Raw genomic sequence first — 25,093 nt, 5'->3', positions numbered from 1 at the left:
CGCGACTCCATCTCAAAAAAAAAAAAAAAAAAAAAAAAAGAATGAACAAAATCACTCAGCCAAGGTAAAGAAAGAGAAAAAACTTACTCTGCTCAAACCTACTGTTCACTTTTCCTGCGGCCCCCTGTTAAATGCTACTAACAGCTGGAGACCAGACTTCTATTCTTCACTCTCTGAACACGTTCACAGCTCACTACAGAAGAAGGAGGGATCTTGCCTTATACCTGTCATCATTCATCCTCCCGGGCTAGGCTCTACCTCTTCCTTACCTGTGAGGAAGCTCTGTAGCTGTCCCTGGGATTGGAAAGAGGTCGACTCTGAGATTCTGTAGAACAGGATGCGTTCGAAGATGTTTCATCAAGAGATACTGGAAGAGAGGAAAATAAAGGTTAGTCCCTAGTGCCTGCTGTGGCTCCCTCACCCATCCGTTAAAGGGTCCTTACCATCGTTTTCACCACTCACAGTGCTGGCTTCATTAGACCCACAGCTCTCCACATCAGCCGTGTCCTCTGGCTCCTCTCCCTCCACTGTAGCTGGATGGCGAGACCACTGCAGGGCATCCTTCTGTGACAGCAAGGTACAACTCAGGTGAACAAAACCCTACAAATTCTTAAAGCAAGGCAGTCATTCCTAAATGTGTATGCTTTTGAAAAAGAGGGATTTAGAATACTGACAAGTTCCTAACCCTAACTGACCTTTTTCTCAGCAAGTTCTTTTCATAAATATATCATTAAGAAAGTTAGATACACTTTTGCATTCAAACATTCATTAAACATTTATAGGGTGCCTCCTATAAGCTATACCATGTTAGTTCTGGGGAGGGTGGAGTGCTAAGGAGCAGGAATCAGGGCCCTGCTCTCAAGGAGCTCAAATAAGTAGGGGGGTCAATTAAACTGATTACAATACAAAGTACAGTACATAGGTGAACATGGAGAGCCGTGGCAGCCCAGAAGAGGGGGCACCTAACTTCAATGAGTTGAGCGAAAGATGGCATGGAGGTGAATAACGATCAGGGAAGTAACACATCCAAAAGGATGTGTTGCTTAAGCTGGGTTTTAAAATAAATTAGCAACTAGACAGACAGGTTGGCAGTAGAGAGATTGTAGGAAGTTTCTAGATAGTGGGATGAGCAAATGTGAAAGAATATTCCAAACTCAGGGAAACTAGGGCTGTGGGGAACTCAATATGCAGGAAGCTAGAGAGGGCACAAGGGCAGATGGTAAGACCCATGTGGAGGGATCAAGAATTTGATTGTTCCGGAGTCACTGAAGAATATTAACTACAGGAATGATTTGAGTTTTCGGAATTTCATCTGGCAATTGCGGGAAGCCTAGAGGCAGGAAGAAGAGGTAGACACTATGAAAGATGTCCAACAAAAAATGCCAAAGATCTAAACCAAAGATTGTGGCTACAGGGCTAGAGTGTAGAGGAGAACTCCATCCCAAATTTCACCTCCTAAGAAAAGCTTCTTCCAATAGACTCACTACACGTAGACTCAGAATTAAACTCTACCCATTCCCAAGAAGAACTTGGGAGTTATCTCACACCTCAAAACTACAAAGAGTGTGGATGAGAATACTGGCAGTTGGAGACAAGAAGAAGATAAGTTGGGGCAGAGGAGGAGAATGTCTTCTTTGAATAAAAGTGTGTGAAAAAGAGTTGATAAAGTCATGATTCTGCTAAAAAGGCACCATAAATTTAAAACAGGTGCCCACAACAATCTAACTCATCAATTTCATGAGTCTCTTGATCCACTACATTGAAGTTTCATCAATTTATTTTCATTAGTTTTAGCCAAAATCATGTATCTTAAATTAATAAAAAAGAGGCCAGGTACAGTGGCTCACACCTGTAATCCCAGCACTTTGGGAGGCTGAGGCAGGTGGATCATGAGGTCAGGAGATTGAGACCATCCTGGCCAACACGGTGAAACCCTGTTTCTACTAAAATACAAAAAATTAGCCAGGTGTGGTGGCATGCGCCTGTAGTACCAGCTACTCGGGAGGCTAAGGCAGGGGAATCGCTTGAACCCAGGAGGTGGAGGATGCAGTGAGCTGAGATTACGCCACTGCACTCCAGCCTGGCGACAGAGCAAGACTCCATCTCAAAAAAAAAAAAAAAAGAAAGAAAAAAAAGAAAACAGTTTTCTACATCTTTACCTCTTTTCCTTACTGGCCATACATGGTCTTCAGAATCAAAAGCTAAATAATATTTTTAGTTATGCTTATTGACTGCCATGTTCTTGGTATAATAAAACAAATTTAATCTCTCTTCTCTCATGGGCAAACTAAGATAAAATACTCCTTAATGAATTAAGAAAGTCTATTACACTGGCAAAGTTGACCCCAAATCTCCAGTTCTGACAAGAGTATGAGAAAATCATACATACACTCTTGATGAAAGTAAAAATGGCATAAAAAGGTTCACATGCTGCCAACGGAAAACTATTAGCCAAAACCTAAAAAATATATATGTATCTTTTATCCCAATACGAGATTTACACAAGACATGAAAAATATTGATTCTTACAAAGGAGAAAACAAATCAATTAAACTACATTAAAATTAAGACCTCCTATTCATCAAAAAACATTACTACCTACAGAGCTGAAAAAGGTATTTGCAACTTACATAACCAATAAAGAACTTGTATTTAGACTACATTTATAAATCAGGCCGGGCATGGTGGCTTGCACCTGTAAACCCAGTACTTTGGGAGGCCAAGGCGGATGGATCACTTGAGGTCAGGGGTTCAAGACAAGCCTGGTCAACATGATGAAACCCTGTCTCTACTAAAAATATAAAAATTAGCTGGGCGTGGTGGCGCACACCTGCAGTCCCAGCTACTTGGGAGGCTGAGGCAGGAGAATCACTTGAACGAAGGAGGCAGAGGTTAGTGAGCCAAGATTGTGCCACTGTACTCCAGCCTGGGTGACAGAGCCAGACTCCTTCTTGGGGGCGGGGAGAGAGGGGGAACAAACATAAATCAATGGGCAAAAGGCAACTCAGAAGAAAAATAAAAGATGTGAATTAGGCACTGCACAAGAGGATACTGAAGTAGCCAAAACACATAAAAGGGTATTTAATCTCACTAACAATAAGGAAAATGCAAAATAATGCAAATTAAAACCGCAATGAGATACTACCACATCCATCAGAATGGCTACAATTAAAGTTTGACAATATCAAGTAGTGTTAATGAGGAGTAGAACAAGTACACTGAAAACAGATCCAAGCATTTGAGAATACAATTTGGCCTTATCTGGTACAGTTGAAGATACAAACATCCTCTGACCCAGCAACGTCCCTCCTAGGCTTGGATTCCTTAGAGAAGTACATGCACATCTACACAAATCACAACCCACATGTTCATGATGCAGCATTTGAAATCTGGATTATAAACAATCAAAGCGGCTGCCAAAGGCAGAATCAAATTGTAGTACATTCAATAAATGGATGATTATACAGCAACAAAAAATGAATGAACTATAGCTACTAACGACATAGACGAATATTAAAAACAAAATAGTGAATGAAAGCCAGATACAAAATAATGCATAGTTGATGATTCCGTTTGTGAAAAGTTCAAAATAAGCTCAACTAAACTATAGCATTAGGAATGCAAAGACGGGTAGGTAATCTAAAGGAAAGCAAGAAAATAACTTTCATAAAGTCAAGACAGAAGTTACCTTCAGCTGGAAGAATGGGGCTGTGACTGGGAAGGGGCAGTGGGGGGTAGGGGAGGTGCGCCTGGCTGCTGGCCATATTCGATGTCGTGATCTAAGTGGCAGTTACAGGGTGTTCACTTTATAATAATTTGTTAAGCTGAACATTTGTGTCCTATGCATTCACTGTATTACATTCCCACAATTATAAAAGTTTAAAAACAAAAAATTTTAAGGTATTTCCTTCAAGGAACACTAACACAGATAGCCATTTAAAAGAAAGCTGTACAGCATTTAATGACAAGAGAAACGATGATATACAAGCTTAATTAGGCAGTTAAATTCATACAGTATGATTCTATCATCTTTTTTAAAAAATGAAAATTTGAATGTGTTTGCATAGAAAAATGCAAGAGAAATTCTTGCTAAGCTGTTCGCCACCACCATCTCTAGGTGGCAGTTTTTTTGTTTGTTTTTTGAGACAAGAGTCTCGCTCTGTCACCCAGGATGGAGTGCAGCGGCATGATCTCGGCTCACTGCAACCTCCTCCTCCTGGGTTCAAGCGATTTTCCTGCCTCAGCCTCCCGAGCAGCTGGGATTACAGGTGGCTGCCACCACGCCCAGCTAATTTTTGTAGTTTTAGTAGATATGGGGTTTCACCATGTTGGCCAGGATGGTCTTGAAATCCTGACCTCAGGTGATCCACCCACCTCAGCCTCCCAAAGTACTGGGATTACAGGTGTGAGCCACCATACCTAGCCTAGGTGGTAGAGTTTTATTAAGTGCTTTATATTCTTTTCAATTGTGGGTATTTTCTACTATTAACATGTATTGTTTTCTGTGATCAAGAAAATAACAATGAAAAAGAAAAATTAGGTGCTAAATGCTTTACCAAGAGCTAAATCAAAATTTCCTTCCTCTAGGTCCTAGAGTCTGGGGAAACCAAGTACTGTTTACAAATCTCATTAGTTAAACAAACAGGAATAGGGCCTGGTTGTCTGCAATTCAAACTACCCAGAAGTTTCTAAAGCCATGCATTTTCAGTAAAAAGACGAGGAAAACAAAACTTTTAAGAGTAAGATTTGCTATTCTAATACTGCATAATTTTTATTGTACAGACAGCGTCTTGGTCTGTTGCCCAGGCTGGTCTCAAAGTCCTGGGCTTGGCCAGGTGCAGTGGCTCAAGCCTGTAATTCCAGCATTTTGGGAGGCCGAGCCAGGCAGATCACTTGAGGTCAGGAGTTCGAGACCAGCCTGACCAACATAATGAAACCCTGACTCTACTTAAATACAAAAATTAGTTGGGTGTGGTGTACATGCCTGTATTCCCAGCTACTTGGGAGGTTGTGGCAGGAGGATCGCTTGAACCAGGGACATGCAGGCTGCAGTGAGCCAAGATCATGCCATTGCACTCCAGCCTGGGCAACAGGGTGAAACTCCATCTCAAATAAATAAATAAATAAATAAATAAATAAATAAATAAATAAATAAATAAATAAAGCTGAGTATTGTGGCCCACACCTGTAATCCAGCACTTTGGGAGGCCGAGATGGGTGGACCACCTGAAGTTGGGAGTTCGAGACCAGCCTGGGCCAACATGATGAAACCCCCCCCTACTAAATATACACACAAAAAAAATTAGCTGGGCATGGTGGCACACACCTGTAATCCCAGCTACTTGGGAAGCTGAGGCACAAGAATCGCTTGAACCTGGGAGGTGGAGGTTGCAGTGAGCTGAGATCATGCCATTGCACTTCAGCCAGGGCGACAGAGTGAGACTGTCTCAAAAAATTAAAAATTAAAAAAAAAAATCAAACTCCTGGACTCAAGCGATCCTCCCACCTCAGCCTCCCTAAGTGCTAGGTTACAGGCCAATTCTACAATTAGCCACATCCAGTCAATTCTGCATTTGTAAAAGATCATTAATCTTTCCATATAAGCTCTGTAAGTTTGACATAATTGACTTTTCATACATTAACCCTATATGTCTGACAAAAACGAAATGGGTTACTGAAAATAACAGGTGCCAGAAAACATGCCCTAGGATTCAAGATTTTAACATTTTACAAGAATAATTTTCATCATGAAGCTTTTAAAAAAATTAATAATGGGTGATCTTTCACTAAATCCTACATATAAAAAATTCTATAGGCTGGGCACGGTGGCTCATGCCTGTAATCCCAGCACTTTGGGAGGCCAAGACGGGTGGATCACAAGGTCAGGAGTTCGAGACCAGCCTGGCCAACATGGTGAAACCCCGTCTCTACTAAAAATACAAAAATTAGCCAGGCATGGTGGTGCACGCTTGTAATCCCAGCTACTCGGGAGGCTGAGGCACAAGAATCACTTGAACCTGGAAGGCAAAGGTTGCAGTGAGCCAAGATCACGCCATTGCACTCCAGCCTGGGAGACAGTGCAAGACTCTGTCTTAAAAAAAAATAAAAATAAAAAAAAAATTAACCACTCCTTCACCACACAGTTACCATGAGAGGGAGAGTGTGAGATGGGGAGTGTGAAGACAATTAAGATCTACTCTCAGCAAATTTCAAGACACTGGGATATTTGAATGTGAACTGCATACTAGATGGTAATGCTGCATTAATGTTAAATTTTCTGAGTGTGATAACTGTATTCTGCTTACGTAGGAGAATGCCCTTGGATCAATGTATACCTCCTCCTATCCTTCCCCTATTTTTTTAAATTAAAGTTTAATTTAAACACAGTGATATGCACAGATCTTAGGTGTACCATTTAATGAGTTCTAACAAATGCATATCAAGATACAGAACATTTCCAACACCCCCAAAAGTTTCCTTGTGCCCCTTCCTAATCAACCCCCATTTGAAACCACCCCTCTTGGCCGGGCGCGGTGGCTCACGCCTGTAATCCCAGCACTTTGGAAGGCCAAGGCGGGCGGATCACGAGGTCAGGAGATCGAGACCATCCTGGCTAACATGGTGAAACCCCGTCTCTACTAAAAATACAAAAAAAAAAAAAATTAGCCAGGAGTGGTGGCGGTCGCCTGTAGTCCCAGCTACTCGGGAGGCTGAGGCAGGAGAATGGCATGAACCCGGGAGGCGGAGCTTGCAGTGAGCCAAGATCACGCCACTGCACTCCAGCCTGGGTGACAGAGCCAGACTCCGTCTCAAAAAAAAAAGAAACCACCCCTCTCACCCCACGAAGGCAATCACTGTTCTGACTTCTATCTCCATAACGTACTTTTGCCTGTTCTTGGTCTTCATGTAAATGGACTCATACATATATATTCTTTTGTATCTGGCTTCTTTCACTCAGCCTGTTTATGCTATTCATCTACGTTGTTGCATGCATCAGTAGTTCATTATTTGTTATTACAGACTAATATTCTCATATACAACCATTTGTATATTCTCTCTTGATGGACATTTGGGTTATTTCCAGGTTCTAGCTATTATGAATAAAGCTATTATGAACATTCTTGTAAACTTTTTGTAGACGTTTTCATTTCTCCTGAATAACTATCTAGGAGTAGAATTGCCGAGTCATAAGATGGATGAAAGCTAACTTTATTAAAAAAAAAATTATACTTCCAACAGCACTTGATGAGAGTTCCAGTTGATCCAAATCCTCACCATTATTTGAAGCTGGCAGTTTTATTTTAGCCATTCTAGTGGGAGTATAATGGTACCTCATTGTGGTTTTAATTTTAATTCAGAGTGCTAGAATTCAATGATTTTCATTTTAATTTGCCTAATGTCTAAAGATGTTGAGCACTTTTTTTTTTTGAAGTTTTTTTTTTAAATTTTACTTTAAGTTCTGGGATACATGTGCAGAATGTGCAGGTTTGTTACATAAGCATACATGTGCCATGGTGGTTTGCTGCACCTATTAACCATCATGTAGGTTTTAAGCCCCGCATGCATTAGGTATTTTTCCTAATGCTCTCCCTCCCCTTTCCCCCCACCCCCCAACAGGCCCCGGTGTGTGATGTTTCCCTCCGTGTCCATGGGTTCTCACTGTTCACTCCCATTTATGAGTGAGAACATGGGGTGTTTGGTTTTCTGTTCCTGTGTTAGTTTGCTGAGGATGATGGTTTCCAGCTTCATCCACGTCCCTGCAAAGGGCATGAACTCATTCTTTTTTATGGCTGCATGAGCACTTCTTAATGTGCTTATTGGCCATATTCATATCTTCCTCTTTAAGTATCTGTTCAAGTCTTTCACCCATTTTTTTTTGAGTTGTCTTTTAAAAACTGTAGTTGTAGGGATTCTTTATTCTGAACCTTTTTAATACTGATGATGAGTATGTATTCCTTTTACAAATACATTTTGAACATTTTTATATGGAAAGAAATTCAATTTTACAGGAAAGCTGCAAGAGCTTTTCATTCTACTTTTGCAAGAGTAAAACAGTACAAAGAAGACTTGCTGTATACTTTTTACTCACGTTCATCTATTAATACAAATAAGTGTTTCTAAAATGCATAACGTATACTAGTTTGGCAAGGTAACTAGAAAAGAAGCTAATGATGAAAAAAAATAAACCATCTGTAATAAGTAAACCAAAATAAAATGTTCTCCCACAGGTCAGATGTTTTAAAAAATACAAGACACTATGAATGTAGCAAATCTGAGCAAAGGAGAGCTAACATTTAAATTGATAAAGTTTAAACTGCCCAAGATTAGATTCTGAAGTAAAAAAAAAAAAGCAAAATATGAGTTATGCCTTTCCTTATATCTTTCCTGAGCAAAAAATAAGTACTATCTCTTAGGAGAAGGCTGACTTGAAGGCTGTGAAAAACTAAGAACATACCAACCATTCAACAGTATACTAGAATTCCTTTCAATGCATAATAGAAACAAGAAGGGATTAGAAGAGAAAAGCATGTCATAATTTCCAGATAGCATAATTACTTACATTAAAGATCCAAGAGACTCAGACCTAGTAAAAGATTTTGGCCACATTGTGACATTTGAGATCACATTAAAAAAAAAAAAAAAGGAAAAATCAAGTGATACTAACATCACCACTTAACATCATCAATTAGAAAATTTATCCATCAGCCGGGTGTGGTGGCTCATGCCTGTAATGCCAGCATTTCGGGAGGCCGAGGTGGATGGATCATCTGAGGTCAGGAGTTCAAGACCAACCTGGCCAACATGGTGAAACCCCGACTCTAGTAAAAATACAAAAATTAGCCCGGCGTGGTAGCGCACGCCTGTAATCCCGGCCACTCGGGAGGCTGAGGCAGGAGAATTGCCTGAATGGGAGACGGAGGTTGCAGTGAGCTGACATGGTGCCACTGCACTCCAGCCTGGGCAACAAGAGTGAAACTCCGTCTCAAAAAAAAAAAAAAAAAAAAGAAAAGAAAATATATCCATTTGCCAGGGTTGAAGAAAAAAGAAAACAAAAATATAATTTATAACAAAAATATAATTTATAACAAAAAAGAACGTAAGTTACCCAGAGATAAATTCCACAAAAGAAATATCATCATTTTATGAAGAAAACATAAAACTTTATCAAGAAAGGCTTAAAACCTTGGTAAGGCCAGGCATGTTGGCTACACTTGTAATCCCAGCACTTTGGGAAGCTGAGGAAGGAGGATCACTTGAGCCCAAGAGTTCAAGACCAACATGAGCAACGTAAGGAGACCCCCACTCTACAAAAAAATTCAAAAATTAGCTGGACATGGTGACGTGCACCTGTAGTCTCAGCTACTCGGGAGGCTGAGGTGGGAGCACTGCTTGAGCCCAGGAGTTTCAGGTTGCAGCGAGCTATGATCGCACCACTGCACTCTAGCCTGAGAGACAGAACAAGACCCTGTCTCAAAAAAACAAAAACAAACAAACCCTAAATAAATGGAGAGCTATACCATGTTCTTCATTAAGAAGATTTTATATCATAAAGATGTCAATTTGGCTGGGCATGGTGGCTCAAGCCTGTAATCCCAGCACTTTGGGAGGCTAAGGCGGGCAGATCACGACGTCAGGAGTTCAAGACCAGCCTGACCAACATGATGAAACCCCATCTCTACCAAAAATACAATAATTAGCCAGACATGGTGGCGTGCACCTGTAATCCTAGCTACTCGCGAGGCTAAGGCAGGAGAATCGCTTGAAGCTGGGAGGCGGAGATTACAGTAGGCCAAGATTGTGCCACTGCATTCCAGCCTGGGTGACAGAGCAAGACTCCGTCTCAAAAAAAAAAAAAAAAAAAAAAAAAAAAAAGATGTCAATTCTTCCCATTTTGATTTGTCGATTCAATGCAGTTCCAATAAAGCTCTCAACGCGATCTTTTACAGAATTTTACATGGAAAAGCACAGGGTCACAAAGAGCCAAGATACTCTTGAAGAACAAGATGAGAGGAGTTGCTTTTTAGAAAGTTCTAGTAATTAAATGAGTAGACTGGTGATGCTAGGGACTAGGAGGAGGTGAGAATAGGAATGACCTACTGGGGTTTCCTTTTGGGGTGATGGAAATATTATGCAACCAGACCATGGTGATGGTTGCATAACTTCATGAATATACTAGAAGCCACTGAATTGTATACTTTAAATGGGTGAACTGTATGGTCTATGAATTAAATCCCAATTAAAGTAGGTAAACAATGGCTTACAAAATTTAACTGATAGTTCTAAAACGTATTTTTTGTTTTTGTTTTTTGAGACAGGGTCTCACTGTGCGGGCCCAGGCTAAAGTGCCACGGTGCTATCACAGCTCACTTGCAGCCTTGACCTCCCAGGCTTAAGTGATCTTCCCACCTCAGCCTCTCAAGCAGCTGGAACTAGAGGCATGCAACACCACTCCAGGCTAATTTATTTATTTATTTTATTTATTTATTATTATTATTTTTTTGAGACAGAGTCTTGCTCTGTCATCTGGGCTGGAGTACAGTGGCTCCATCTCAGCTCACTGCAATCTCCGCCTCCCGGGTTCAAGCAATTCTCCTGCCTCAGCCTCCTGAGTAGCTGGGGTTACAGGCGCCTGCCACTATGCCCAGCTAATTTTTTGTATTTTTAGTAGAGACGGGGTTTCCCCATGTTGGCCAGGCTAGTCTCGAACTCCTGACCTCGTGATTCGCCTGCCTCAGCCTCCCAAAGTGCTGGGATTACTGACATGAGTCACCGCGCCCGGCCAACTTTTTTATTTTTTGTAGAGATGGAGTTCTTGCCATATTGCCCAGGCTGCTCTTGAACTCCTGAGCGCAAGCAATCCACCCTCCTCAGCCTCAAGTGCTAGGACTACAGGTGTGAGCCACCACACCCGGCCTAAAACAAAAGATTCTGATTAAAAAAAAAAAATTTTTTTTTAAACCTACACATACCTATTAAAGTATACAGAAAGTTTAAAGATCCAAAGTCAAAATGCAACTTTGGAAAACTGTGGCTAAAATGGTCCATTAATGATGTTTTAATTTTCTCATGAAAATCCTAAAGAAGAATTAAAACTAGGAAAGCAATCTCCATACATGCTTGAGAAAAGGCTTCTCTATTTAAACAAAATACTTAACATAAAAAGGTTCTCTTGAATGTGAAATCCATTTGCATTATCAAAAGCAATTTCAATATTATAGATGTCAACGAAAGAAAAGGAAGAGCTGTTATTTAAAAAATGAACACACTCTTGGAATATAACTTAAAGAAATTGTCTGAGTTCTTATTAATAATAAGAAAGGAGTTTCTATCAACCAGAAAGAAATTCTTGTAAGTTGCCACTCACAGCTGAAACTTTCTAGCTAATGGTGACCACAGGTCCACAATCCCTTACCTGAAATCTTTGGGTCTAGATGTGTTTTTACTTAGAATTTCTTGAATTTTAGAATGTTAATATATGCATATATTGTGTATTAGCACCACCAGCAACCCATAATCAAACACATTAATTTTTAAAAAAATAAAATGTAGACAAAGACCAAGTGAAACAAATAAGCTAACCTAGACCTGTCAATCTACATCAGAGTTTTGACACAAAATGAGTTTACACAGGTCAGGTTTTACTACTAAATCAGTCAAGGGGAAAAAAATTCAGTTCTCAAAATATTTTGGATTTCAGAATTGTTAATAAGGGACTATAGATCTGTATCAGGAATTTGAAGAGTTCATCATTAAACACAAGGAATTACAGACTTTTTAAGCATAAAACTTGATGTCATGATCGTAACAAAGCATGTTTCTCAAAACTTTTAAAAAAGATTTATAAGTTTTATATTTTTCTCATCATAATTACAAAATGCAAAGAAAATGTAATGAAATCTTTTCACTAACCCCCACAGAAAGAGCCTCCAAGTCACTTCCATTTTACCTAAGCATACAATATGAAAAGGTAAGGGAATAGTCCCTTAGAGAAATTCTCACACGTTTGTACATGGAGATTAAGGATAAGTGTTGCTGCAGTGTTTATAACAGGGATTAGAAAACAGTGAAAAACGCACATATTCATAGCAGGGGACTGGATAAATAAAATGTAGCTATATTGATATGATACACTATTAAACATTAAAGAAAATAAAATACACTTATATAAACAAACATACCACATACCTCCATATGAATAGGAGGATGCATGTTAAATTAATGATAGTGGTTGTAGCTACTGGGAAGAACAGGGGCAACAGGCCAGGGTGGCAGGTGGGGACAGAGGGATTGGGGTTTGGCATAAAAGCCAAGGGCATTTTCCACTTTCTCTGTACAAAGGCTTGAGCTTCCATATTTAAACATGGCAAAATAGAAGTTGGTTAAGGGGTATAAAATTACAGTTAAATAGAAGGAGTAAGTTATAATATTCAATAGTAGAATAGGAAAATTATAGTAAACAATAATTTACTATATATTTCAAAATAACTAGAAAAGAAGAATTTTAATGTTCCCAACACAAAGAAAAATGTCTATGTATTGCATACAGGTATCAAAATATCACCTGTACCCCCAAAATACATATAACTATTATATCTCAATTTTCAAAATTTGTAGTGTACTGCATTGAATCTACAAATCAAATTGGGAAGAACTGACATCTTTACGATATAGAATCTTCTTAATCAACAACATGGTATAGCTGCTCTCCATTTATTTAGGGTTTGTTTTGTTTTTGTTTTTGTTTTCTTTTTTTAAATATTTTTTCTTTTGTTTTCTTTTGTTTAATGGTATTTGGGGGTTGTGGATAAACATGGCAAAATGAACATATACTTCTTTGCATCTTCCTGAGGGTTCACTAGAATGACTATAAGGGAATAGTAAAAGTGTACATGCATAAAGACAAAGAGTAAGGGGAAGGAAAAAGGCCGAAGATGAGGGATGTCAACAGAAATCTGAAAGACCAGGTTGAGCAGGAAGATAAGAAGTAACTGACTCAGCAAAGAAGGAAAGTTGAAGTTTATGGCTGCAGAGGGAAAAGCCACAAAAAGCAAGCCAGTGCTTCAAAAGCCCGGAGCACGCAGGGAAGTGGGAGGCACCAGGAACCACTGCAGACAAGAGTTGAGAGGCAGGGGCTGAGAACAGGAGAACTGTTTCAAACTCTGAATAAAACAGTCAGACCCCCTCAGGTCTCCTTCCTGTCCCTAAACAGTAAGGCAATACACCCTTCTCCCACTCCAGAGGAAAACAGATTTATATTCTGATTAAACTGAACCACGGAAGTTCTGGAACAGAAGACTAGAGGCACAGCTCAAGGGATGGGGCATGGAGTGAGATGCCACACTCTAAATAAGACCAACAATAGAAAATCATGATGCAGGCTGGGCATGGTGGCTCACACCTGTAATCCCAGCACTTTGGGAGGCTGAGGCAGGAAGATCACCTGAGGTCAGGAGTTCGAGACCAGCCTGGCCAACACGGCGAAACCCCATCTATACTAAAAATACAAAAATTAGCCAGGGGTGATGGCGGGCACCTGTAATCCCAGCTACTAGGGAGGCTGAGGCTGGAGAATTGCTTGAACACAGGAGGTAGAGGTTGCAGTGAGTTGAGATGGCACCACTGCACTCCAGCCTGGGCGGCAAGAGATAAACTCCATCTCAAACAAAACAAAACAAACAAACAAACAAACAAAAAACACCAGAAAATCATGACACCACTAGCTTCCCTCCCCACCTTGGCTCCCAAAGCTCCCCAAACAGTGGTAGTACTATGACCCCAACCACAGCCTACTGTCATGTAGATGGCAAGAGATGAAAGGATTTCTCCTCCTGGAAAAAGTGACCAGCCTAGGAGAAAACACTTTCAGAAATGGATAACAGGAGGATCCCCTAAAAGCATCTAGGTCCCCACCCTCTATCACAGCCAATAAACACTGCTCACAAACACAGGATCCATCAGTTTGCTCACTGTTGAGTGACCTATCAAGAACCACCAGCTATTTAAGCACATTGTTATATGAAAGATAATCACAATAAACAAAAGAAGAACTGAAAGGAAACAAAGATAAATAAAATTTCATAGTAAATGTTCTCAAAGAGGCCCAAAACAAACATAGAGTGCTTTTTTTTAAATAAGATATGAGATGTTGCTATGTTGCCCAGGCTGGACTCAAACTCCTGGGCGTAAGCAATTCTCCCACCTTGGCCTCCCCAGTAGTCGGGACTACAGACACGTACTACAGCTCAGCCAGAATATTTTTTTTAAAAAAATAAAGCAACATTAAAGAACATGAACAATCTGCTAGAAATTAAAAATGAGAGGCCAAAAACAACAGATTATCTCCTAGAGAACTGATTTTAAAAAAAAAAGAAAAAGAAGCTCCATTAAGAGAGTCCCACATCCAACAAATAGAAGGTCCAGAGGAAGAAAGCCAAAAGACAGAAATAATACAAGAAATTTTCCCCAAATGAGAAGACTCCAGTTTCCGAGTTTAATAAGGCAAAACACTCAGCATAATGAATGAAAAAGACCCATTCCACAGCATTATCATGAAATCTCAAAACACAGGAGAGAAACAGATCCTAAAATCTTCCAGTCAGAAAAAACACACGATATCCAGAAATCACAATGGCATGTTTCTCAAAAGCAGCTCTGAAGAATGTAGTAGTAAGAGTAACATCTTCTGGAATTCTGAGCCCAACCAATAATCTAGTGTGGAACACAGAATAAAGACATGTAAGGCCTCAATTTACCTCCTAGGCACCTGTTCTCTAGAAGCAACTCTACGTCAATCTGCTCTACATAAATGTATTGTGTAGAGAATGCGCACACAACTAAAGGAGTAACAATAAACGAGATTTGTGTGAGATCTAGGAAAGGCAGGACATACCAGGAGAAAGTGAAGAGAATTCCCAAGGTACATATAAGGAAAGTCCGAGGAAAACAGCCACATGCACGTGAAAAGAGTAACCAACAGGCCCCAGTTTGCCTGGGAGTTTCCAGTTTTAGCACTGAAAGTCCTACACCCCGGGAAACCCCTCAATCGTGGGCAAACCAGGATGGCTGGCCACCTTACACCACAAACTGTCCATGCGGAGAGCAGGAAAAAAGATGGCTCCAGGAACAAACATTCAGAAAGAAGAATGAAATCAATACGTTGAACACATCAAGAATTGTACAGCTGTTAATAGCACTGGGTTTCATCTTTTGTTTGTAACCCATTTTGTTTTTTATTTCCCATCTTTGTTATTTTATCTACATATTGAATTATGTGAAATATAACATGATTACAAATCAAAACTATATAAAAGGTTATACTCAGAGTAAGTGACACTGCTCCCCACCATCCCTTCCATTTCCATCCCCCTCCAACTCTCCATTCCATTCCTGTTAGTCCCCTAACCAACCTCATTGTTTCCGGTGTATTCTTCTTGTGTTTCTTTTTGTACAAATGATAATATACACATCTGTTTTATTTATCCTTCATCCTTAAACAACAACAACAACAACAAAATCTGCGTGCCTCAGAGAGTATTTTGCACTTCAATTTTCCACTTAACAATATATTCTGGAAATTACTCTATCGTTTCATGAAAACTTCCTCATTTTCTTCTCAGCTGCATGATACTCCATGATGTAGATGTATCAAAGTACTCCCTCATGTACCACCAGCATTTAGATGGCTTTTAATATTCTGCAACTACAAATACTACTGCCTTGAATAATCAAATGGAAACAATCGGTCAAAAGGTAGATGCAAATATAATTTTGTTAATAGTGTCAAATCCCCCAACAAAAAAAAGTATCCATTTGTTTTCTTGACCTGGGGACAGTGGCTCATGCCTGTAATCCTAACACTTTGGAATGGCAAGGCGGGAGGATCACTTGAGCCCAGGAGTTCAAGATAAGCCTAGGCAACATAGTGAGACCCCCATGTCTGCAAAAAAAAAAAAAAAATTAGCCAGCCAGGATGCATATGCCTGTAGTCCCAGCTACTTGGGAGGCTGACGTGAGCTACGATCCCACCATTGCCCTCCAGCCTGGGAGACAGAGTGAGACCTGTTTCAAAAAAAAAAAAAAAAAATTTATTTCTTTTCTTAAGGGTAATGCAACAGTGCTTGTTTTCCCACAGCACTAAAAAGAGGAAGTGGTTGTGATACATTTAAAATTTTTACTGACATATACTTAAAGTGAATAACATAACCACACTGAAGGGGCACAAGGACAGATCTAACCCAAGTAATTCTTCAAGTATTTTGACTATATATCCTTAGGCTAAAAACCTAAATGAACTATAAACAAATACTGAGTTCTAGTTAGACTTGTTCTTCCACAGTGGAATGGGTTAACAATTATAAAACTACTAAGTGTTTATACTAAAACTGAGCAAGTAGGTAGATACAAAGTACATAATAGAAGCCAGGTTGTTCAATGTTGGAGTAGCAAGATGCACATATAGAAAGGTAAAGTTAGAATGAAACCCCCAGTAAGAGACTAATTTCAAGGTATTAGTATGAATACTATATTTACCTATAGACAGACAAAGAGAGAAACAGGTACAGATGTATACATGCATACTATTCTAAGCTAAAAGAAACCAGAGGTCCCCAGGAAAATGGATGATTCTAGAAGTGGGGCTGGGAAAATATAAGCTAAGCCCAGAACATCTTGCTGGGTCAGAAAGCAGGTAAGTAAAGAAGTGTTCAGGAATGAGGAAGACACATTAAAAGGACACAAAAGCTGGAGTACATGCGATTCCACTGGCCAAATCAGCGACAATTTGTACATTAAAAATGATAGTAAGATTATAACTCAATAATAAGAATCCATGGGTAGGGGCTGGGCATAATGGCTCATGCCTATGATCTCAGCACTTTGGGAGGCCAAAGAGGGTGGATAACTTGAGGTCAGGAGTTCGAGACCAGCCTGGCCAACATGGTGAAACCCCATCTCTACTAAAAATATAAAAGCTGGGTGTGGTGGCACAAACCTGTAATCCCAGCTACTTGTGAGGCTGAGGCAGGAGAATCACTTGAACCCAGGCGGCAGAGGCTGCAGTGAGCCAAGATCACACTACTGCACTCCAGCCTGGGCAACAGAGCGGGTCTTCATATTTAAAAAAAAAAAAAAAAAAAAAGGAATCCATGGCCGGGCACAGTGGCTTATGCCTGTAATCCCAGCACTTTGGGAGGCCGAGGCGGGTGGATCGCTTGAGGCCAGGAGTTGGAGAGACAAGCCTGGCCAACATGGTGAAACCGTCTCTACCAAAAAGACAAAAATTAGCCGGGCATGGTGGCAGGCACCTGTAACCCCAGCTACTCGTGAAGCTAAGGAAGATGAATCACTTGAACCCAGGAGACAGAGGTTGCAGTGAGCCGAGATTGTGCCACTACATTCCAGCCTGGGTGACAGAGCGCATGAGACTCCATCTCAAAAAAAAAAAAGAATCCATAAATTCACAACGAATAAACAAATGGGGGGATAAATTAAAGCTCTCCCCCTTACTGAAAAACCACAACTAATAGATGTCAGATAAATGGCGGAACTTAAAAAAAAAAAATCACCACTTGACAACAACTCTCAGGGTACTAATTTTTTTTTTTTTTTGAGACAGAGTCTTGTTCTGTTGCCCAGGCTGGAGTGCAGTGGCACGATCTCAGCTCACTGCAACCTCCATCTCCAGGGTTCAAGCGATTCTCCTGCCTCAGCCTCCCCCAGTAGCTGAGATTACAGGCGTGCGCCATCATGTCCAGCTAATTTTTTTGTATTTTTAGCAGAGACAGGGTTTCACCATGTTGGCCAGGCTGGTCTCAAACTCCTGACATCAAATGATCCACCCACCTCAGTCTCCCAAAGTGTTGGGATTACAGGCGTGAGCTACTGCACCCAGCCTCAGCGTACTAACTCTTTTAGGTAGGAATCCTTCATCAGTGGATGCTAAAACCAGTGAATGAAAGTACATGAGACTATTCATATAGTCTCAAAGTACAGTAAGTGCCCTCTACCCGAAGTTTCACCTTCCACAGTTTAAATAACCTGTGGTCAACAGCAGTCCAAAAAATTACAGTATTTTGAGACAGAAAGAAGGATCACATCCACATAACTTTGATTATAGTACATTGTTGCAATTGTTATATTTTATTCTTAGTTATTGTTGTTATTCTTTTACTGTGCCTAATTTAGAAATTAAACTTGGGGGGCTGGGCACAGTGGCTCACACCTGTAATCCCAACACTTTGGGAGACCAACGCAGGAGGATCACTTGAGGCCAGAAGTTCATTCAGGACCAGGCTGGGCAACGGTGTAAGACCGTATTTCTAAAAACTAAATAAAGGAATAATAAAATAAAATTTATCATAAGTACGTATGCATAGGAAAAAACACAGTATATATAGGGCTTGGGACTATCTGTAATTTCAGGCACCCACTGGTCTTGAAACATCCCCAGCAGATAAAGGGGACTACTGTATCTCTCTACAAGGTACTATTTATAGGAGAGAAATAAGGCAGACACCACCTTAACCAAGTGTTTGAAGTTATCGTTATCAGAAATCAGACAAACAGGTATCGTGTCTCCTGATAAAATGTACTGAGGAGGACATGCTGAGGTATTCCTGTCAAAAACATTACTTTAATAATGAAAAGCATCAAGACAAATCCATATTGGAGAACTTACTATTAATACAAAATAAATGGTCTGTACTTTAAAAAAAATTAAGTCATAAAAGACAATGTTTGTGAGAACTTTTTCAGATTAAAGAAAACGAGATTTGACAAACAAATGTACCATGTGATCAAGGATGAGATCCTCAACCAGAATTTTGCTTTATAATTGGCATTAGAAAACAATAGGTAAAATTTCAGTAAAATATGCAGTTTTTTTTTTTAAAAGATAGGGATCTCACTATTGTTGCCCAGGCTGGAGTACAGTGGCTATTCACAGTGTTGATCATGGCATACTGCAGCCTTCAACTCCTAGGCTCAAGCGATCCTCCCACCTCAGCCTCCTGAGTAGCTAGGACTATAGGTGTATACCACCAAGCCCAGCTCAAAGTATGTACATTAGACAGCAAGCAGTACCGTATCAACATTAATTTTCTGACATTGATAATTGCAATGTGGTTATGAAAGAGAATGTACTTGTTGTTAATAACTATTTAGAGGTTGGGGGCATTATGTCTGCACTTTAGTACATGAAAAAAATAACATGTAGCTAGAATTATAAAGCAAATACAATCGTGTCTGAAATTATGTCAAAATTACAAGTTATTGAAAAATCAGCTATATACCTGCTAGGGCAAAAAACTGGGAAACAAATTTTTAAAACAAATTCCATGTATAATAGCATCGAAAATAAAAATAGCTGAGGCTGGGCATGGTGGCTCACGCCTATAATCCCAGCACTTTGGAAGGCCAAGGCAGGTAGATCACGAGGTCAAGAGTTTGAGAACAGCCTGGCCAACATGGTGAAACCCTGTCTCTACTAAAAATACAAAAAATTAGCCAGGTATGGTGGTGCCCGCCTGTAATCCCAGCTACTAGGGAGGCTGAGGCAGGTGAATCGCTTGAAACTGGGAGGCAACGGTTGCAGTGAGCCAAGATTCCGCCATTGCACTCCAGCCTGGGCAACAAGAGCAAAACTCCATCTCAAAAAAATAAATTAATTTAAAAAATTAAAAAAATAAAAATACTTGAGAAAAAAATGTTAAGGCATGCAAGACCTCACTGGAAACTATAAAACACTAAGAAAAATTAAAGATGATAATAACTGGAGATTATACCATGTTCATGGATTGAAAAAAAATGCTGTTGAGAAGTTAATTCTCCCTACAAAGTCAACATAATCCCAATCAAAATCCCAATTTTTTTAATTGATAAAAATTGACAAGTTGATTCTAAAATTTATATGAAAATGCAAAGAAGGCTGGGCATGGTGGCTCACACACATAATCCCAGCGCCTTGGGAGCTTGAGGCAGGAGGATGGCTTGAGCCCAGAAGTTTTAGGATGCAGTAAGCTAGGATTGCGTCACTGCACTACAGCCTGCCGACAGAGCAAGACCTTGTCTCTAAAAAAGAAAGAAAGAAAAATAAATGCAAAGAACCAAAAGCAGTCCAAGCAATTTTAAGAAGGAAGAACACAGAGGATTCACACTACTAACACTATCCAATCTCATGACTTACTAAAATCAGGAGAGTAAAATATTGGTATAAAAATAGATAGATTAATGGAACAGAACAGAGTACAAAAACATATCCTTATGTATGGACTCAACTGATTTTTGACAAAGGCACCAAAGCTATTCAATAAAGAGGGGAACATCATTTCAACAAATAAAGCTGAAACAAGATAAACACGTAAAAACGCAAACCTGAATGACTACCTCAAACCATACATAGAAATTAATTTGAGGCCAGGCATGGTGACTCAAGCCTGTAATCCCAGCAACTTTGGGAGGCTGAGGCGGGCAGGTCACCTGAGGTCAGGAGTTCAAGACCAGGCTGGCAAACATGGTAAAACCCCGTCTCTACTAAAAATAGAAAAATAGGCATGGTGGCAAGTGCTTATAATCCCAGCTACTCAGGAGGCTGAGGTAGGAGAATTGCTTGAACCTGGGAGGTGGAGATTGCACTGAGCCAAGATTGTGCCACTGCACTCCAGCCTGGGTGACAAAGCTAGACTCCCTCTCAAAAATAAAAATTAATTTGACATAAATCGCACACCTAAGAGCCAAAAATATAAAGCCAAAAAATATTTTTGTGCTACTATTAATAGATAGGCAAAAGTTCCTAAAAACATATTGTTTTAATGTGGATAAAATAGACTTCCTCAAAACAAAAAAACTTCTAATCAAAAGACACTTTAATAAAAATGCAAAGGCAGGCCAGGCCAGGCATGGTGGCTCACCAGCACTTTGGGAGGCTGAGGTGGGATGATCACTTGAGCCTAGGAGTTTGAGACCACCCTAGGCAACATAGTGAGACTTCATCTCTACAAAAAACAGACATAATGGGCCAGGAGTGGTGGCACGTGTCTGTAGTCCCAGCTACTCAAGAGACTGAGGTGGGAGGATCACTTTGAGCCCAGGAAGTTGAGGCTGCGGTGAGTTGTGACTGTGCTACCGCACTCTAGCGTGGGTGACAGAGGAAGACCCTGTCTCAAAAAAAAGAAAAGAAATAAAAGGCAGGCCACAGACTGGGAGAAAATATTTGCAATACACATACTCAGGATACAGTATGTATCCAGAGTGTGTATATGTGTGTGTATACATATATTTCAATTCTTTTTTTTCCCCCCAAGACGGAGTCTAGCTCTGTTGCCCAGGTTGGAGAGCAGTGGCACGATCTCAGCTCACTGCAACCTCCACCTCCCAGGTTCAAGCAATTCTTGTGCCTCAGCCTTCTGAGTAGCTGGAATTACAGGTGCCCTCCACCACACCCAGCTAATTTTTCTGTATTTTTAGTAGAGATGGGGTTTCACCATGTTGACCAGGCTGATCTCAAACTCCTAAACCAAAGTGATCCACCTGCCTCAGCCTCCCAAAGTGCTGGGATTACATGCGTGAGCCACCAAGCCCACCTATATATTTCAATTCTATAAACCTAAAACAAAAAGACAAACCAATCTTTTTAAATGGGAAGAGCTGCCCTTCTCTTCCCCCAAACTAGTCTTCCCTTCCATTACATGGTACACAGCAAGGTAGGCATCCATACAAAAGTGGAGGCCTGAGGCTAGGTAGACAAGAGTAGAGAGTCAGAGCCTGAGTGGAGCACAGAAGGTATCTGTGTGTATCTGAGTGTGGTATGACGTGAGAGTTGGAGATCAAGAAGAGTGAAATGCCCAAACAGGGAATGACAAAGGACAGAGTATTGAAGCCCACGCGGGTTGAGGAGGGCATGTATATGGGAGAACACCCTGATGTGACTGGTCAGAGCTTGAGTGAACTCATCCATGGGATGAGAGTGGAGCCAACCCAACACAGGGTGTTGGAGTCCAAGCAAAGTAAAGAGGACACCTGCATGAAGAAAGGGCTGCAACAGTGAAGAGTGAGTGATTAAATAATTAGGTAAATATATTAGGGAATAGATTTGAGACAGGGTCTCACTCAGTAGCTCTGGCTGGAGTGCAGTGGTGCAATCTCGGCTCGCTGTAGCCTTGACCTCCTGGGCTCAAGTGATCCTCCCACCTCAGCCTCCTGAGTAGCTGGGACTACAGGCATGTGCCACCACACCTGGCTAACTTTTTTTTTTTCCCCCCCGTATAGATGGGGTTTTGACATGTTGCCCAGGCTGATCTAGAACTCCTGTGTTCAGGCAATCCACCCGCCTCAGCCTCCCAAAGTGCTGGGATTACAGGTGTAAGCCACTGCGCCCAGCCCAGATTTATTATTGTTGGAAAAAGGACTTATACATATGGAAAGGGAAAAAACTAGAATGACTGGATTAGAACTTGTATTATTGGGGTAAGCTCATAGTTTTCAACATATTTAGATAAAGACAGATATAAATATAGATTGAGTGAACATATGTGTATGTATGTAAATATACCCATATATTTATTCCTTAGCCCCTTCCCACTGAAAGGAACTGGGATCACCAACACTCCAACAGCAGCAAACATATTTAGAAACTAGATCTTGGCTTCTAACTATGACTGTATATATTACTATTAATTTTTTTTTGAGACACTGCACTCCAGCCTGGGCAAGAGGAGCAAAACTCCATCTCAAAAAAAAAGGGGTGGGGGTAAAAAGGAGCTTTATAGTGATGAAGGATGGCAGATGCTACCTTAACCAAGTGATCAAAGAGATAATCAATAATAGGAAAAACTGAAATAAAGAGCTACCTGACAGGACACACTAAGAACCTAGCATCACTTCTCTGCTATACCTGACAAAGATGCAAAACCTGAATCCAATTATGAGAAAATTCAAATTAAAAAAGATTCCACAAAATAACTGGTCTGTAGTCTTCAAAGGAGTCAAGGTCACGAAAATCAAAGAAAGATTAAAGAACTGTTCTAGAATGAAGGAGACCAAAGACATATGACAACTCCATGCAACACATAATTCTGACCTAGATACTTTGGACAAAAAGGACATTACATGGACAATTAGCTAAACTTTAATGAAATCTGAAGATTAGATGGTAATAATGACTCAGTGTAATTTTCTGAATGTTATGAATGTATTGTGGACAGGTAGCAAGGAGAATGTCATTAACTTTAAGGCAAATACACTAAAACATTAATACTAAAGTATTAAGGGTAAGGCCAGATGCGGTGGTGCATGCCTATAATCCCAACACTTTGGGAGGCTGAGGCAAGAGGATCGCTTGAGCCCAGAAGTTCAAAAAATTAAAATTAAAAAAATTAGCCAGGCATGGTGGCATACACTTGTCCCAGCTACTCAGGAGGCTGAGGCAGGAGGATCACTTATGCCCTGGAGTGAGCTATGATAGTACCACTGCACTCCAGTCTGTACAACAGAGTGACAGACCCTGTCTCAAAAAATAAATAAAAATAGTAAGGAACAACAGGGCTCTAAAATGGGTCAGGAAAAAATAAAGTTTTTTGTACTGTACTTAGAACTTTATGAAAGCTTAAAATTGCTACAAAATAAAAACTTTTTTAAATGGGCAAAACTAATAGAAAATTCACGCAGGAAGATGATAAAATGGTCAGTAAGCATATGAAAAGGAATTCATCATCAAGGAAATGCAAACTAAAACAATAAGATGTGAAAAGAAAGCATAATTATTTATATCAATGCAGAAACTTTGACAAAATTCAACATATACATTCATGATAAAAACTCTCAGTAAACTAGGAAGAAAACGTCCTCAACTTGATAAAGACCATCTATAAAATGTCTATAACTAACATCATACTAGTGGTGAAAGACTAAAGGCTTTCTATCTGAAAGCGGGAATAAGGCAAGAATGTCCACACTAAGCACTCATATTCGACACAGCAAACAAGTCCCAGCTAGTCAATAAAGCAAGAAAAGGAAATAAAAGGTACACATATCAGAAAGGAATATATTAAACCGGCCCTATTAACAGATGATACGATGATCTAACAGAGAAAATCCCAAAGATTCTAGGAGAAAAACTTGTAGAATACGTGAGTTTATAATAGATCAACACACTAACATCAATAATGTCTATATATTAGCAATCAGCAATTAGAAACAAAAATTAAAAGCACAATTTCATTTATAATAGTTTACCAAAAAAACTAGGTATATATCTAACAAAACTGTACAAAATATGCATGCTAAGACCTATGAAATGCTGATAAAAATATCAAAGATGACCTAAATACATTGTTAAGTAAAGGAAGAGGCACAGAAAGATAAATATCACATGTTGTCACTCCTATGTGGGAGCTAAAAGAGTTGATCTCGTGGAGGCAGAGAGTAAAATGATCGTTACCAGAGCTGGGAAGGGGGCAGGGAGATAAAGAGGGGTTGGTCAATGGGTATAAACATACAGTTAGATAGAAGAAATTAGTTCCAGGGTTCAACAGCACAGTATGGTGACTGTAGTTAACTATAATTTGTTTATATTTCAAAATACCTAGAAGGGAAGAGTTGAAAAATTCCCAGCATAAAGAAATGATAAATATTTGAGGTGATGGATATCCTAAATACCTTGCTTTGATCATTATACACTGCATACTTGTATCAAAATATCACATGCACCCCATAAATATGTACAATTATTATGTACCTTTAAAAAAAAAAGACAACCTAAATAAATGTAAAAAAACATATTATATCCATGAACTGGAAGACAACATGGCCAAGATGTCACTTCTCCCCAAACTAACCAATGGGTTTAATGCATTTACTATTGAAACTCCACCAAAACTTTATTGTAGATAATATGATTCTAAAATTCATACACAGCTGACTGTGGTGGCTCATGCCTTTAATCCCAGCACTTTGGGAGGCTGAGGCAGGAAGATCACTTGAGCCCAGGTGTTTGAGACCAACATGGGCAACAGGGTGACACCCCAGCACTACAAAAAAAGTAAAAATTAGCTGGGAGTGGTGGTGTACATCTGTAGTCCCAGCTACCTGGAAGGCTGAG

At 39.9% G+C, this 25,093-nt stretch overlaps 1 protein-coding gene across 8 annotated transcripts in view; it reads right to left on the bottom strand.

Annotated features, from left to right (window-relative positions):
- Window positions 1–25,093, bottom strand: part of ASXL1 (ASXL transcriptional regulator 1) — a 92,307-nt gene that overhangs the window by 10,627 nt on the left and 56,587 nt on the right. For all 8 annotated transcript variants that reach the window (XM_055104462.2, XM_055104465.2, XM_034947556.3 and 5 more), the window contains 2 exons: window positions 444–564; window positions 270–367 (listed from right to left, as the gene is read on the bottom strand). In XM_055104462.2, the coding sequence (XP_054960437.1) occupies window positions 270–367; window positions 444–564 (219 nt within the window). The remainder of the gene's footprint in view (window positions 1–269; window positions 368–443; window positions 565–25,093) is intronic.

Source organism: Pan paniscus, chromosome 21 (genome assembly GCF_029289425.2).
Source record: "Pan paniscus chromosome 21, NHGRI_mPanPan1-v2.0_pri, whole genome shotgun sequence".
In the NCBI taxonomy this organism is placed as follows: domain Eukaryota; kingdom Metazoa; phylum Chordata; class Mammalia; order Primates; family Hominidae; genus Pan; species Pan paniscus.
This window is presented reverse-complemented; position numbering and strand designations above follow the sequence as displayed.